The sequence below is a fragment of the Salmo trutta genome, chromosome 31, assembly GCF_901001165.1.
Source record: "Salmo trutta chromosome 31, fSalTru1.1, whole genome shotgun sequence".
Classification (NCBI taxonomy): Eukaryota; Metazoa; Chordata; class Actinopteri; order Salmoniformes; family Salmonidae; genus Salmo; species Salmo trutta.
The window spans coordinates 40,542,851-40,557,249 of NC_042987.1; the positions used below are offsets into that span (position 1 = coordinate 40,542,851).

The window sequence follows — 14,399 nt, forward strand, 5'->3', positions numbered from 1 at the left end:
TGGAGTGGCCTAGCCAGTCTCCAGACCTGAACCCAATTGAAAATCTTTGGAGGGAGCTGAAAGTCCGTATTGCCCAGCGACAGCCCCGAAACCTGAAGGATCTGGAGAAGGTCTGTATGGAGGAGTGGGCCAAAATCCCTGCTGCAGTGTGTGCAAACCTGGTCAAGAACTACAGGAAACGTATGATCTCTGTAATTGCAAACAAAGCTTTCTGTACCAAATATTATGTTCTGCTTTTCTGATGTATCAAATACTTATGTCATGCAATAAAATGCTAATGAATTACTTAAAAATCATACAATGTGATTTTCTAGATTTTTGTTTTAGATTCCGTCTCTCACAGTTGAAGTGTACCTATGATAAAAATTACAGACCTCTACATGCTTTGTAAGTAAAATTGGCAGTGTATCAAATACTTGTTCTCCCCACTGTATATATATATATCTTATATATATATATATATATATATATATATATATATATATATAAGATATTTCTCTGACTGTGTTTGTTTAATTGGAAATTAATTTAATTGGAATAACCCCCTGAGTAAAAATACTAGCGGTAAATCTATTGAAAGGACAATGGGGTGTTTTTTGTGGATTAAGTTGATGGTATGTTTAGGTCATGAGGGTTGTGGTGTAATTTCCAGTATTGATTTTTTTGCTGAAGTCTGAGAAGGTAAAATTTGAACATGGCAACTTAAACCCTTTATATTGAATAAATTGTGTATGTTCCTTTTGTAATGACTACAAACAGCCTTATTCATCTTTTAAATAAGCTTTTTTTTGTGGGTGGCAACTGTGACTTGAGTACAATTTCCATTAAGGTTGTTGTGTTTCAACTTGAGAGCTTAAAAGTTTAGCATCCATTGTCTACCATGTTTCTGCACTTAATGTATTGTTACTCAGATCTGACTCCTCTTCTGTCCCCCAGAGCCCCCGGTGCCCATCGCTCCCCCCCAGCTCACAGCGGTCGGCGCCACCTACCTTTGGATCCAACTCAACGCTAACTCCATCAACGGAGACGGTCCAATCATCGACAGAGAGGTATTTCTATTGCATTCTGGGACAGAATGCACCTTCATTCTCTATATAGTGTACTACTTCAATGTGCCTACGGTCAAAAGAAGGGAATAGGGTGCAATTTGGAATGGAACCATACATAATGAGTAAACAATAATCTGATGCATTGCACCATAGTGTTTACAGCGGTATTCACCATAGTGTTTACAGCGGTATTCACCATAGTGTTTATAGCGGTATTCACCATAGTGTTTACAGCAGTATTCACCATAGTGTTTACAGCAGTATTCACCATAGTGTTTACAGCAGTATTCACCATAGTGTTTACAGCAGTATTCACCATAGTGTTTACAGCGGTATTCACCATAGTGTTTACAGCGGTATTCACCATAGTGTTTACAGCGGTATTCACCATAGTGTTTACAGCGGTATTCACCATAGTGTTTATAGCGGTATTCACCATAGTGTTTATAGCAGTATTCACCATAGTGTTTATAGCAGTATTCACCATAGTGTTTACAGCAGTATTCACCATAGTGTTTACAGCAGTATTCACCATAGTGTTTACAGCAGTATTCACCATAGTGTTTACAGCGGTATTCACCATAGTGTTTACAGCGGTATTCACCATAGTGTTTACAGCGGTATTCACCATAGTGTTTACAGCGGTATTCACCATAGTGTTTATAGCAGTATTCACCATAGTGTTTATAGCAGTATTCACCATAGTGTTTACAGCAGTATTCACCATAGTGTCTATAGCTGTATATCCTGGTCCTGGGGAACCAAAGGGAGGCATGATTCCACTCATCAGACACTTGATGATGAGTGGATTAGTTAAATCAAGTGTCTTGGATCTGGATTGGGTATCCCTGGGACATATCTTCCAACCCTTTTCCCAGGTGGAGTACCGTACGGTATCAGGGACCATGTATGACCTGCAGCCAGTGGACAAGACCACTCATAAAATAGGTCACCTGACCCCAGATACAGATTATGAGATCAGTGTGCTGTTGACCAGACCCCTGGATGGAGGGACTGGGGCCCCCGGGCCTCCTCTCAGGGCCAGGACCAAGTGTGCTGGTGAGTCCTAAAAATAAGTTGTATACTAAACACAAGAACGTGCACGCACACTCGCACACACACACACATGCTCGAACCTTCACTCAGAGCCGGTGGACCAAGTGTACTGGTTTGTCTGAACAGTAGAGATCCTGTTAAATTACTAGAGGGGATATTTCATAACCCTTCAGTTCCAGAATAGGGTGAAAAATGGCAGCCATATTGGTCAGGGAGAATTTGAAACCAGTCTAATTGGAATGAATGGCAGTAGAGGTATAATCTTGATTTGACTTATGCAGGAAAATAAAAGTAAGGCATGTGATATATCATAAATTGTGTAATATAATTATTGTCTTGAGTACAATAATTTCAATAATTGTCAACCTGAAATATTGTCATATGATTATGAATATATGTTTATACGGCTTGTATACCAATTTCTGGTATAAACAGCCTCTAAAATATGTATAAACAGACCATAAATGTCAACATGTTTGTTTTCTTGGAAGGCTGTGAGTGCTATGATACAATATCAGTCCTTGTTGCATTTACGACTTGTCTAAGTCCAATCATCAACTGGTTTCAGCCAGTGTATGGCTGTGGATGGACTGCATTGTTTGAATGGAATGTTGGCATATGTAACGCCGATGTTCTGTACATTACCTTGGAAATAATGGAGGAGGCGGCGGGACGAGGCGGAGACGAGCCCCTTTGCGGAGGTCATTTTTCCAAGGTAATGTACAGAACTTCGACGTTTATCCTTTACATATGCCAACATTCCATTCAAACAATTCAGTCTATCCACAGTCATACACTGGCTATTCAATGGGCTCTAGTTAAAAGTAGTACACTATACACAGAGAATAGGGTGTCATTTCGGACGCACACTTGCGTTCTGGTAGTAAGGCCTCCCTCCCTCCACCCTCCACCTTTCCCTCCCTCCCTCCCTCCACCCCTCCCTCCCTCCGCCCCTCCTTCCCTCCACCCTCCCTCTGCCCCTCCCTCCACCTTTCCCTCCCTCCCTCCCTCCCTCCCTCCCTCCACCCTCCCTGTCTGTACTATACGGCACTGCGTCTGTTCGTCCTTTGTTGTTATTCATAATCATTGCTACTTGGTCACTTCATTATACATTGAGTAATGTTTCTAGTGACAAAAAGACATGTTATTTCAATCTTTTGAGAAATGGGGAATGAATAATACAAGGATGAAACCAATTTGAATGAAACTGAAGGTACTGTTCTTCCTCCTCGGAATCCATGTTTTTAATATATTTTCTTTGTGGACTTCAAAAGATATTCCCGAGGATTTTCTGATTGCTTTTTTTTTTCTCTCACTGTGTACCTCTAGTGGATGTACAATCATTTTGAAACTGTTAGACATTGTGTGTAGACCTCTTTGTCCTTGGTCTCTCTGTATGGGGACATTCACCGTCTTACTGTATGTCACCTTACCGGTCTTTACAAGCAACATGCTGCTCATTTTAGTGTTGACCTGAGTTAAATTCAACTACTTCTAAATGTAGCTCAATTCAGATCCACTGCTGTTACATTTGAACCTGTTATATGTGAATACTTTGATTTGGTTTAGTCCCGTACAGTAGAACCCAATGGGCCCAGGTAAGTCGCTAAATTTTTAACCACACCAGATCCATCTATCAAATGTAATTTATAAAGCCCTTTTTTTTGCATCACTAGTAGACTCAAAGGGCATTTAGTCATTTAACCACATTTAGTCATTAACCCACCAGAGTTAAATGGAAAACATGAAAAGGAGCCCAATTCAGATCCACTGCTGTTACATATTTACCTGTCATGTGTGAATACACTGATTTAATTTAGTCCTGTACAATAGAACCAATGGGCCCAGGTCTAGCTGGTACAACTGTACCTGTCATGTATACATTCTGTATACGTCAAGCCCTTCTTTGGACACTGTGTTAACTAACCTCCAGACGAGCTTCAATGCCATACAACTCTCCTTCCGTGGCCTCCAACTGCTTTTAAATACAAGTAAAACTAAATGCATGCTCTTCAAACGATTGCTGCCCGCACCTGCCCGCCCATCCAGCATCACTACTCTGGACGGTTCTGACTTAGAATATGTGGACAACTACAAATACCTAGGTGTCTGGTTAGACTGTAAACTCTCCTTCCAGACTCACATTAAGCATCTCCAATCCAAAGTTAAATCTAGAATTGGCTTCCTATTTCGCAACAAAGCATCCTTCACTCATGCTGCCAAACATACCCTCGTAAAACTGACCATCCTACCGATCCTCGACTTTGGCGATGTCATCTACAAAATAGCCTCCAACACTCTACTCAACAAACTGGATGCAGTCTATCACAGTGCCATCCGTTTTGTCACCAAAGCCCCATATACTACCCACCACTACCACCTCGCTTCATACTCGTCGCCAAACCCACTGGCTCCAGGTCATCTACAAGTTTTTGCTAGGTAAAGCCCCGCCTTATCTCAGCTCACTGATCACCATAGCAGCGCTCCAGCAGGTATATCTCACTGGTCACCCCCAAAGCCAATTCCTCCTTTGGCCGCCTTTCCTTCCAGTTCTCTGCAATGACTGGAACGAACTGCAAAAATCACTGAAGCTGGAGACTCATATCTCCCTCACTAGCTTTAAGCACCAGCTGTCAGAGCAGCTCACAGATCACTGCAGCTGTACATAGCCCATCTGTAAATAGCCTATCCAACTACCTCATCCCAATACTGTATTTATTTATTTATCTTGCTCCTTTGCACCCCAGTATCTCTACTTGCACATTCATCTTCTGCACATCTACCATTCCAGTGTTTAATTGCTATATTGTAATTACTTTGCCACCATGGCCTATTTATTGCCTTTACCTCCCTTATCTTACCTCATTTGCACACACTGTATATAGACTTTTTCTACTATATTATTGACTGTATGTTTTTTTTTATTCCATGTGTAACTCTGTGTTGTATGTGTCGAACTGCTTTGCTTTATCTTGGCCAGGTCGCAGTTGTAAATGAGAACTTGTTCTCAACTAGCCTACCTGGTTAAATAAAGGTGAAATAAAAAAATAAATGTGTGAATACCCTGATTTACTTTAGTCCTGTACAGTAGAACCAACGGGCCCAGGTCTAGCTGTTACATCTGTACCAGTGTGAAGTTGTTTACCACATCAAATCCATCCATGCAGGATAAGTGCACCTTCCTACTAGCCCTACCTTCAGGTGGCTTTCCGCTCATAGCAGGGGGTAAAGCATTACAGCAACAGGACTGAACTACTGCCCACCGATCCATCCATCATGGAACATTGACATGAATGGGACTGTCTGCTGTAGTAATACTGTGTCTGTGGTCCCATCATAGCAGGGGGTAGTGCATTACAGCAACCAAATATCTGTGTCTTTCAGCATAAAGTCATTTTCAACCACTCGAGGCTGAGAAGCAGTTAAACATTACCCTGAGAAGTTATCCCTATACCAGTTAAACATTCCCCTCAGTGTATGTTGGTGTTAGCACATTCCAGTTTATGGAATCTATGAGCTAGATTCAATCCATTTCAGATAGCCTTCTGAATAGCGTAGCAGCATGTTAGTGCTTTTCAGAAGTGCATTTGATTTGTACAGCAGAAGCATGTCCTCCATGGAGGACGACTTCCAGTGAGACCCTCCAGTGAGAAACTCTGAAGTTTGTCGTTGACCACTGAGGACCACTGATGTTCGTCAGTTTATCTGGTCCCTCTGACTCAGAGGTTCCAGGGTGAACTAAAATTATAGTGGAGGGATGGACCCAGTGTTACTTAAAATCTATACGAGTGTTTACAATGAGGGACCAGGCTGTGTTTACCATGAGGGACCAGACTGTGTTTACCATGAGGGACCAGACTGTGTTTACCATGAGGGACCAGACTGTGTTTACCATGAGGGACCAGACTGTGTTTACCATGAGGGACCAGACTGTTTACCACGAGGGACCAGACTGTGTTTACCGTGAGGGACCAGACCGTGTTTACCGTGAGGGACCACACCGTGTTTACCGTGAGGGACCAGACCGTGTTTACCGTGAGGGACCAGACCGTGTTTACCATGAGGGACCAGACCGTGTTTACCATGAGGGACCACACAGTGTTTACCATGAGGGACCAGACCGTGTTTACCATGAGGGACCAGACCGTGTTTACCATGAGGGACCACACCGTGTTTACCATGAGGGACCACACCGTGTTTACCATGAGGGACCAGACCGTGTTTACCATGAGGGACCACACCGTGTTTACCATGAGGGACCACACCGTGTTTACCATGAGGGACCACACCGTGTTTACCATGAGGGACCACACCGTGTTTACCATGAAGGACCACACCGTGTTTACCATGAGTGACCAGACCGTGTTTACCATGAGGGACCAGACCGTGTTTACCATGAGGGACCACACCGTGTTTACCATGAGGGACCAGACCGTGTTTACCATGAGGGACCAGACCGTGTTTACCATGAGGGACCAGACCGTGTTTACCATGAGGGACCACACCGTGTTTACCATGAGGGACCAGACCGTGTTTACCATGAGGGACCAGACCGTGTTTACCATGAGGGACCACACCGTGTTTACCATGAGGGACCAGACCGTGTTTACCATGAGGGACCAGACCGTGTTTACCATGAGGGACCAGACCGTGTTTACCATGAGGGACCAGACCGTGTTTACCATGAGGGACCAGACCGTGTTTACCATGAGGGACCAGACCGTGTTTACCATGAGGGACCACACCGTGTTTACCATGAGGGACCACACCGTGTTTACCATGAGGGACCACACCGTGTTTACCATGGCTACGGAGCAGGGCCAGAGATGGAGACTTGAGGCTGGCAGGACCAGGGATATGGAGCAGGGCCAGAGATTTGATTTTGATTTGATTTGATTTTGATCTCTTTTAGTCCCCATTTGGACTAATCTTCCAAGAGTCCTTAAATATTAAATTACAATTTATATACGAACACATTTTCACATATAACACACTATTACAAACATACATAATATACTAACATAATGAACCAATAAATAATCAATCTAAAAAATATTGATTCTTTATCTACTGTAATCCCACAACATTTCTGTGTATTATATTTAAATTGTTTAAAAATAATGTTTAAATGTATATATTGAAAGGTTTCTGGTTTGCTCAGTTAATTTGTTCCATTTCTTTATTGCTCTAAATCAAAATGTTATTTTGCCTATTTCTCTTTTCTGTCTGGATAACGCATAGATGGTGGACAATCTATTCCTAGTATTTACGGAATGTCTGTCTCTTACCAACTGATTACCGTTGTGAATAGGCTGGCAGGACCAGGGATATGGACAGGAGTTAGAGATGGAGACTTGAGGCTGGCAGAACCAGGGCTACGGAGCAGGGCCAGAGATGGAGACTTGAGGCAGGCAGAACCAGGGATATGAAGCAGGGCCAGAGATGGAGTCTTGAGGCTGGCAGAACCAGGGATACAGCACCGGGCCAGAGATGGAGACTTGAGGCAGGCAGAACCAGGGATATGAAGCAGGGCCAGAGATGGAGACTTGAGGGTGGCAGAACCAAGGCTACGGAGCAGGGCCAGAGATGGAGACTTGCGGCTGGCAGAACCAGGGCTACGGCGCCGGTGTCTGGACCAAGGTAGGGATGCTGTGTAGGTCCATTTAGAGAGCAGTCGACACAAAGTAGAGAGAGCCATTCGTTTCATAGTATACACATGCTCAGCAAGATGGGAACAAGAACATTGCCAACCATTCTTTATTTTCAATGTAAAAGGAAAGGGATTTCTGCGTACAATTTCAAGCATATACAAATTGGTTAAGAAAATAGATAGTGTTAGAGCAGAGGACAAACAAAGGTCCTCCTCTCCCTTGCTGTCGTCAATGGCCTTCTACCTACTAATCCAGGTATATAGCGTGTATCCCAAATGGCTCCCTATTACCTATATTGTTCACTACTCCAGGGCCCATAGGGTAAAAAGTAGTGCACTAAACAGGAAATAGAGTGCCATTTGGGACTTGTCTACTCACCAGATCCGTCTGTTCCGATGAGAATAGAGGAGGGAATAGTTTGGTGAGCTTGACAGTTTTTTTTTTTCTTCTTCTTCTAATTAATCCCATTGTTGCTTTGAGGTCTGAATAGAGTCACTCCTACCTCTGGGCTCCAGATAACGTTAACTTCCTATATTGTCTGAGGTAAGGTTGAATGAAGGCACTTTTTTTTTTCAGGCAGAGAAAAGCAGAATAGATTGAGTTTGGTGTTGGGGATTGGGGAGGAGAGGAGAAGAGGGGGGAGATGATGAAGGTTATCGGGGTAATAGAACAACAATCCAAGTAATTTCGGTACCCTACAGGCCCTGGTCTAAAGTAGTATCCACTATATAGGGCAGGGATGCCACAAAAACATCTTAACTTCATTTGAATTGTTAATTTTCTGCAAATCTACACATTTTTCCAGAGTGGACAGAAATATTACAAAAATTATATCCGAGTGAGTGTGACTAACAAAATCAATGGGGGCGTCCCGGTCGCTAATCAAATCTAAATCAAATGTTATTGGTCCATACACATATTTAGCAGATTGTAATGGTTGTCGTCGGGAATAGAGGACCAAAACACAGCAGGAATGTGGATGCTCATCTTGTTATTTATTTTAAATGAAGAGAACACCAAAATAACAAAACAAAAAACGCGCGAACAACAGAACAGTCTTGTCATGCTCACACAGGCAAAACAAGAAACAATCTCCCACAACACTATACCAAACAATTACCCATATATAGGACTCTCAATCAGAGGCAACGAGAAAGCACCTGCCTCCAATTGAGAGTCCCATTAACCTACACATAGAAATACCACAAACCAGAAAGAACATAGAAATACAAAATATAGAACATAGACCAAAACCCGGAAATAATAAATCAAACACCCTACTACATAAATCTCCACCCCGAACCACATAAACCAAATACCCTCTGCCACGTCCTGACCAAACTACGATAACAAATAACCCTTATACTGGTCAGGACGTGACACAGATGTTATTGCTGGTGTAGCGAAATGCTTGTGTTCCTAGCTCCAACAGTGCAGAAATATCTAACAATTCACAACAATACATACAAATGTAAAAGTAAAAGAATGGAATTAAGAAATACAGAAGTATTAGGATGAGCAATGTGTGAGAGGCATTGACTAAAATCGAGTAGAATAGAGTATGTACATGTGAAATGAGTAAAGCAGCATGTAAACATTATTAAAGTGACTAGTTTTCCATTATTAAAGTGACCAGTGATTCCATGTCTATATATATATAGGGTAGCAGCGTCTAACGTGCAGGGCTGAGTAACCGGCTGGAAGCCGGCTAGTGATGGCTATTTAACATTTTAATGGCCTTGAGATGGAAGCTGTTTTTCAGTCTCTTTGTCCCAGCTTTGATGCACCTGTACTGACCTCGCCTTCTGGGTGATAGCGGGGTGAACAGGCAGTGGCTCGGTTGGTTGATATCCTTGATGATCTTTTTGGCCTTCCTGTGACATCGGGTGCTGTAGGTGTCCTGGAGGGCAGGCAGTTTGCCCCCGGTGATGCGTTGGGCAGACCGCACCACCCTCTGGAGAGCCCTGCGGTTGCGGGCGGTGCAGTTGCCGTACCAGGCGGTGATACAGCCAGACAAGATGCTCTCAATTGTATATCTGTACAAGTTTGTGAGGGTCTTAGGGGCCATGCCGAATTTCTTCAGCCTCCTGATGTTGAAGAGGCGCTGTTGCATCTTCTTCACCACACTGTCTGTGTGGATGGACCATTTCAGATTGTCAGTGGTGTGCGCTGAGGAATTTGAAGCTTTTCACCTTCTCTACTGCGGTCCCGTTGATGTGGAGCGAGGCGTGCTCTCCTCTGCTGTCTCCTGAAGTCCACGATCAGCTCCTTCGTTTTGTTGACTTTGAGAGGTTATTTTTCCGTCACCACTCCACCAGGGCCCTCACTTCCTCCTTGTAGGCTGTCTCGTCATTGTTGGTAATCAGGCCTACTACTGTTGTGTCGTCTGCAAACTTGATGATTGAGTTGGAGGGGTGCATGGCCACGTTGTTATGGGTGAACAGGGAGTACAGGAGAGGGCTGAGAACGCACCCTGGTGGGGCCCCGGTGTTGAGGATCAGCGGGGTGGAGATGTTGTTTCCTACCCTCACCATCTGGGGGCAGCCCTTCAGGCAGTCCAGGACCCAGTTGCACAGGGCGGGGTTCAGACCCAGGGTCTCGGGCTTAATGATGGGCTTGGCGGGTACTATGGTGTTGAATGCTGAGCTATAGTCAATGAACAGCATTCTTACATAGGTATTCCTCTTGTCCAGATGGGATAGGGCAGTGTGCAGTGTGATGGCGACTGCATCATCTGTGGATCTATTGGGGCAATATGCAAACTGAAGTGGGTCTAGGGTGTCAGGTAAGGAGGAGGTGATATGATCCTTAACTAGTGTCGTGACGTTGTATTAGTGTCACGTCCTGACCAGTAAAGGGGTTATTTGTTATTATAGTTTGGTCAGGACATGGCAGGGGGTATTTGTTTTATGTGGTTCAGGGTGTGTTTGTGTTCATGTAGAGGGGGTATTTGGTTTATATGGTTCGGGGTGGTTGTGTATGTAGAGGGGTATTTGATTTATGTATTCCGGGGGTTTTGGGTTATCATTCTATGTTAGTTTATTTCTATGTTCTGTCTAGGCGTTTGTATTTCTATGTTTTGGTAATGGGGATTGGGGCCTTCAAATGGAGGCAGCTGTCTATCGTTTAGGTATGTGTTTGTTTTGGGAATTGTGGGAGATTTTCTTGTTTAGCTGTGTGCCTGACGAGACTGTCCAGTTCGTTTTGTTTTGTATACGTTGTTTGTGTTTTCCTTCTTCACTAAATAAAAAGAAGATGAGTATATATTTTCCCGCTGCATTTTGGTCTACACCCTACGACACTCGTGACAATTAGTTAATGTGACGACTGTTGCTCATCGAATGATTAACTGTTTATAATTGCGTGATTACTTGAATCAAGCAATGAATCAAGCAATTATTAACTCATTAACCTGGGACACCATGGGAAAATTAGTTTTATTGAGTTTCTATTTCCCAAATTAACTCAAAGAATATCAGAATATCGATTTTACAACAGTCGCTCAATTAATCAATCTCCTCTAATGTCTCATTTCTGAACGTCGCATAATCCGGAAATCTGCACGAACCCGGGCTCCACCAATGAATTTACCACACCAATCTTAGTTGATTATTTATTTACTAGCAAGCTAAAATGATGATAAAAGATACACATACACAAAACACAGTCTAGCTATTGATTAGGACTTAGTATAACGGGCCAACACACTATGGCGCATGTTACCCAAAATGGGGATTTAAAAGAGAGAGAAACAAAGAAAGTACACGAGAGAAATATACATTTGGGTGCTATGCTTATTTTAACCCTAGCCTTGCCCCGAACTGCCGCTCTTATGGGTCAGAATGTAATGATGTAATTACGTGTTGGAGGTCTCAGGTGGGAAGCTCCGCGTGGCTCGTTTAGGCTTCTCAAAGACGCACTGCTCCGACGCAACTCTGGTTGTCCTCATGATGTCAGTGTCCCTTTTGGCTTAGTGGTCTGATTCCTCGTCCTTGCTTTGATAGTGTCGTCTGAGGACAGACAGCTCTGTAGCTCAGAGCTCACAGCGTAGGAATGAAATAGCGTAGATACCACAATTCGATGAAGAGTGGAGGCTAGGTGGTTCGGCTTGAATTCACCCGCTTAGACACAGCTACTCATCCGTAGCTTGGGTAGAAAAATATTTCTTTGTCTTCAAACTTTGTGTTGCGTTTTGGGGTTCGTTGACCATTCAGACCTTGGCTGCAGCCTGGGGTCACTTTAGTCTACAGTTCATTCTTCAGTCACATGTCTTATACCCTCGAGTCAGAAGTGGGCGTAACCACCTTTAGGGCAATTCTCTGGGCGTATCAAGTTAAGAGCAAGGCCTAGATTTTACTCAAATCCAATTTTAGACACTAACTTCACATTTCATCCTTACCAAAACATTCTCTTTGATTTGGATACTTTCCACACAACGTACAATGTATAAACATCAGGCATATACTTGGAAAACTCTTAAAGGTACAATGTTTTCGTAATAACGTCATCTCTTAACCTTTTAATAACAATACAAAAATTACATACATTTTCATATTCCATCTCTCGTCATGACCACCATTGTGGCTGACGGAAACCATTGTTCCAAAGTCCCTTTATTGCATGTTTAATGTTCTGAGGCCAGTTCTCCATAGTGAGGACAAAGGAATTTCTCTGTGTCCTAAGATTTATCATGGGCGTGAGGGGTCATAAAACCCCCACATCCTCATACCCCTAGATCTCTCCTCCTCTGTTGGGGGTTGAGAGATAATCTGTAGGTTTGTGGTCTCCTGTAACCTGACCTGATCAGGACAGTCATGACACTAGCCTCTCAAAGCACTTCATGATGACAGAAGTGAGTGATACGGGGCAATAGTCATTTAGTTCAGTTACCTTTGCTTTCTTGGGTAAAGGAATAAAGGTGGACATCTTGAAGCAAGTAGGGATTGGGAGAGATTGAATATGTCCGTAAACACACCAGCCAGCTGCTCTGCGCATGCTGAGGACGCGGCTAGGGATGCTGTCTGGGCCGGCAGCCTTGCGAGGGTTAACAAGCTTAGCATGTCTTACTCACGTCGGCCACGGAGAATGAGAGCCCACAGTCCTTGGGAGCGGACTGCGTTGGTGGCACTGTATTATCCTCAAAGCAGGCGAAGAAGGTGTTTAGCTTGTCCGGGAGCAAGAAGTCGGTGTCCGCGACGTGGCTGGTTATCCCTTTGTAATCCGTGATTGTCTGTAGACCCTGCCACATACGTTCAATCATGATTGCTACAAGTTTGGATAGCTGGCCACTGGACTAATTTACCAATCTAAAATAATGTTAGCTGACATGGGCTATTTGTGTGACTGTCAGTAGGTTTCCATCCAATTGGCGAAAGATTTTCATGCGAATATAGAATTCCCATAAAGAAATATGCATATTTTCTCACCAGTGCTGTATTTCCACCAAAATGACTTGCTGCGGATCAAAAATAATTACTATACTTTTTCCGCTTAAGTTTTCATGTACCGAACAAAACTCTAAAGGTCAATGTGCTTCCATTATCAAACTCTACCGATAGTTTTGTCACAAAGAACTGTTGCGTTAAATAGCTAATATTGTCTACTCTGGTCTGGGACACCTGCTCTCTGGCCAACAGCTCGCAGATACAGTGCGGATAGTCTACATGATGAGTTTATTATGGATAAGAGCGAGAATACCCTACATGATCAAAAGGTCGTCGAACATCTCATTCCAACATCATGGGCGTTATTATGTAGTTGGTCCCCACTTTGCTGCTATAACAGCCTCCACTCTTCTGGGAAGGCTTTCCACTAGATGTTGAAACATTGCTGCAGGAACTTGCTTCCATTCAGCCACAAGAGCATTAGTGAGGTCGGGCAATGATGTTGAGCGATTAGGCCTGGCTTGCAGTCTGCGTTCCAATTCATCCCAGAGGTTCGATGGGGTTGAGGTCAGGGCTCTGTGCAGGCTAGTCAAGTTCTTCCACACACATCTCAACAAACCATTTCTGTACGGACCTCTCTTTGTGCACGAGGCATTGTCATGCTGAAACAGGAAAGGGCTATTCCCCAAACTGTTGCCACAAAGTTGGCAGAATCGTCTAGAATGTAATTGTATGCTGTAGCGTTAAGATTTCCCTTCACTGGAACTAAGGGGCCCAAACCATGAAAAACAGCCACAGACCATTATTCCTCCTCCAAAGTTGGCACTATGCCTTCGAGCAGGTAATGTTCTCCTGGCATCTGCCAAACCCAGATTAGTCCGACTGCCAGATGGGGAAGCGTGATTCATCACTCCAGAGAATGTGTTTCCACTGCTACAGAGTCCGATGGCGGCAAGCTTTCACCACTCCAGCCGACGCTTCGCATTACGCATGGTGATCTTAGGCTTGTGTGCGGCTGCTCGGTCATGGAAACCCATTTCATGAAGCTCCCGAAGAATAGTTATTGTGCTCACGTGGCTTCCAGAGACAGTTTGGAACTCTGTAGTGAGTGTTGCAACCGAGGACTAACGATTTTTACGCGCTACGTGCTTCAGCACTCAGCGATCCCGTTCTGTGAGTTTGTGTGGCAACCCACTTCTCGGATGAGCCATTGTTGCTCCTAGACGTTTCCACTTCCCAATAACAGCACTTACAGTTGT

General features: G+C 43.8%; 1 protein-coding gene across 1 annotated transcript in view; it reads left to right on the top strand.

Moving 5' to 3' along the window:
* Nucleotides 1-14,399, top strand: part of ptprma (protein tyrosine phosphatase receptor type Ma) — a 286,344-nt gene that overhangs the window by 117,104 nt on the left and 154,841 nt on the right. The window contains exons 8-9 of the mRNA XM_029724694.1: nucleotides 937-1,049; nucleotides 1,928-2,108. Of these exons, the coding sequence (XP_029580554.1) occupies nucleotides 937-1,049; nucleotides 1,928-2,108 (294 nt within the window). The remainder of the gene's footprint in view (nucleotides 1-936; nucleotides 1,050-1,927; nucleotides 2,109-14,399) is intronic.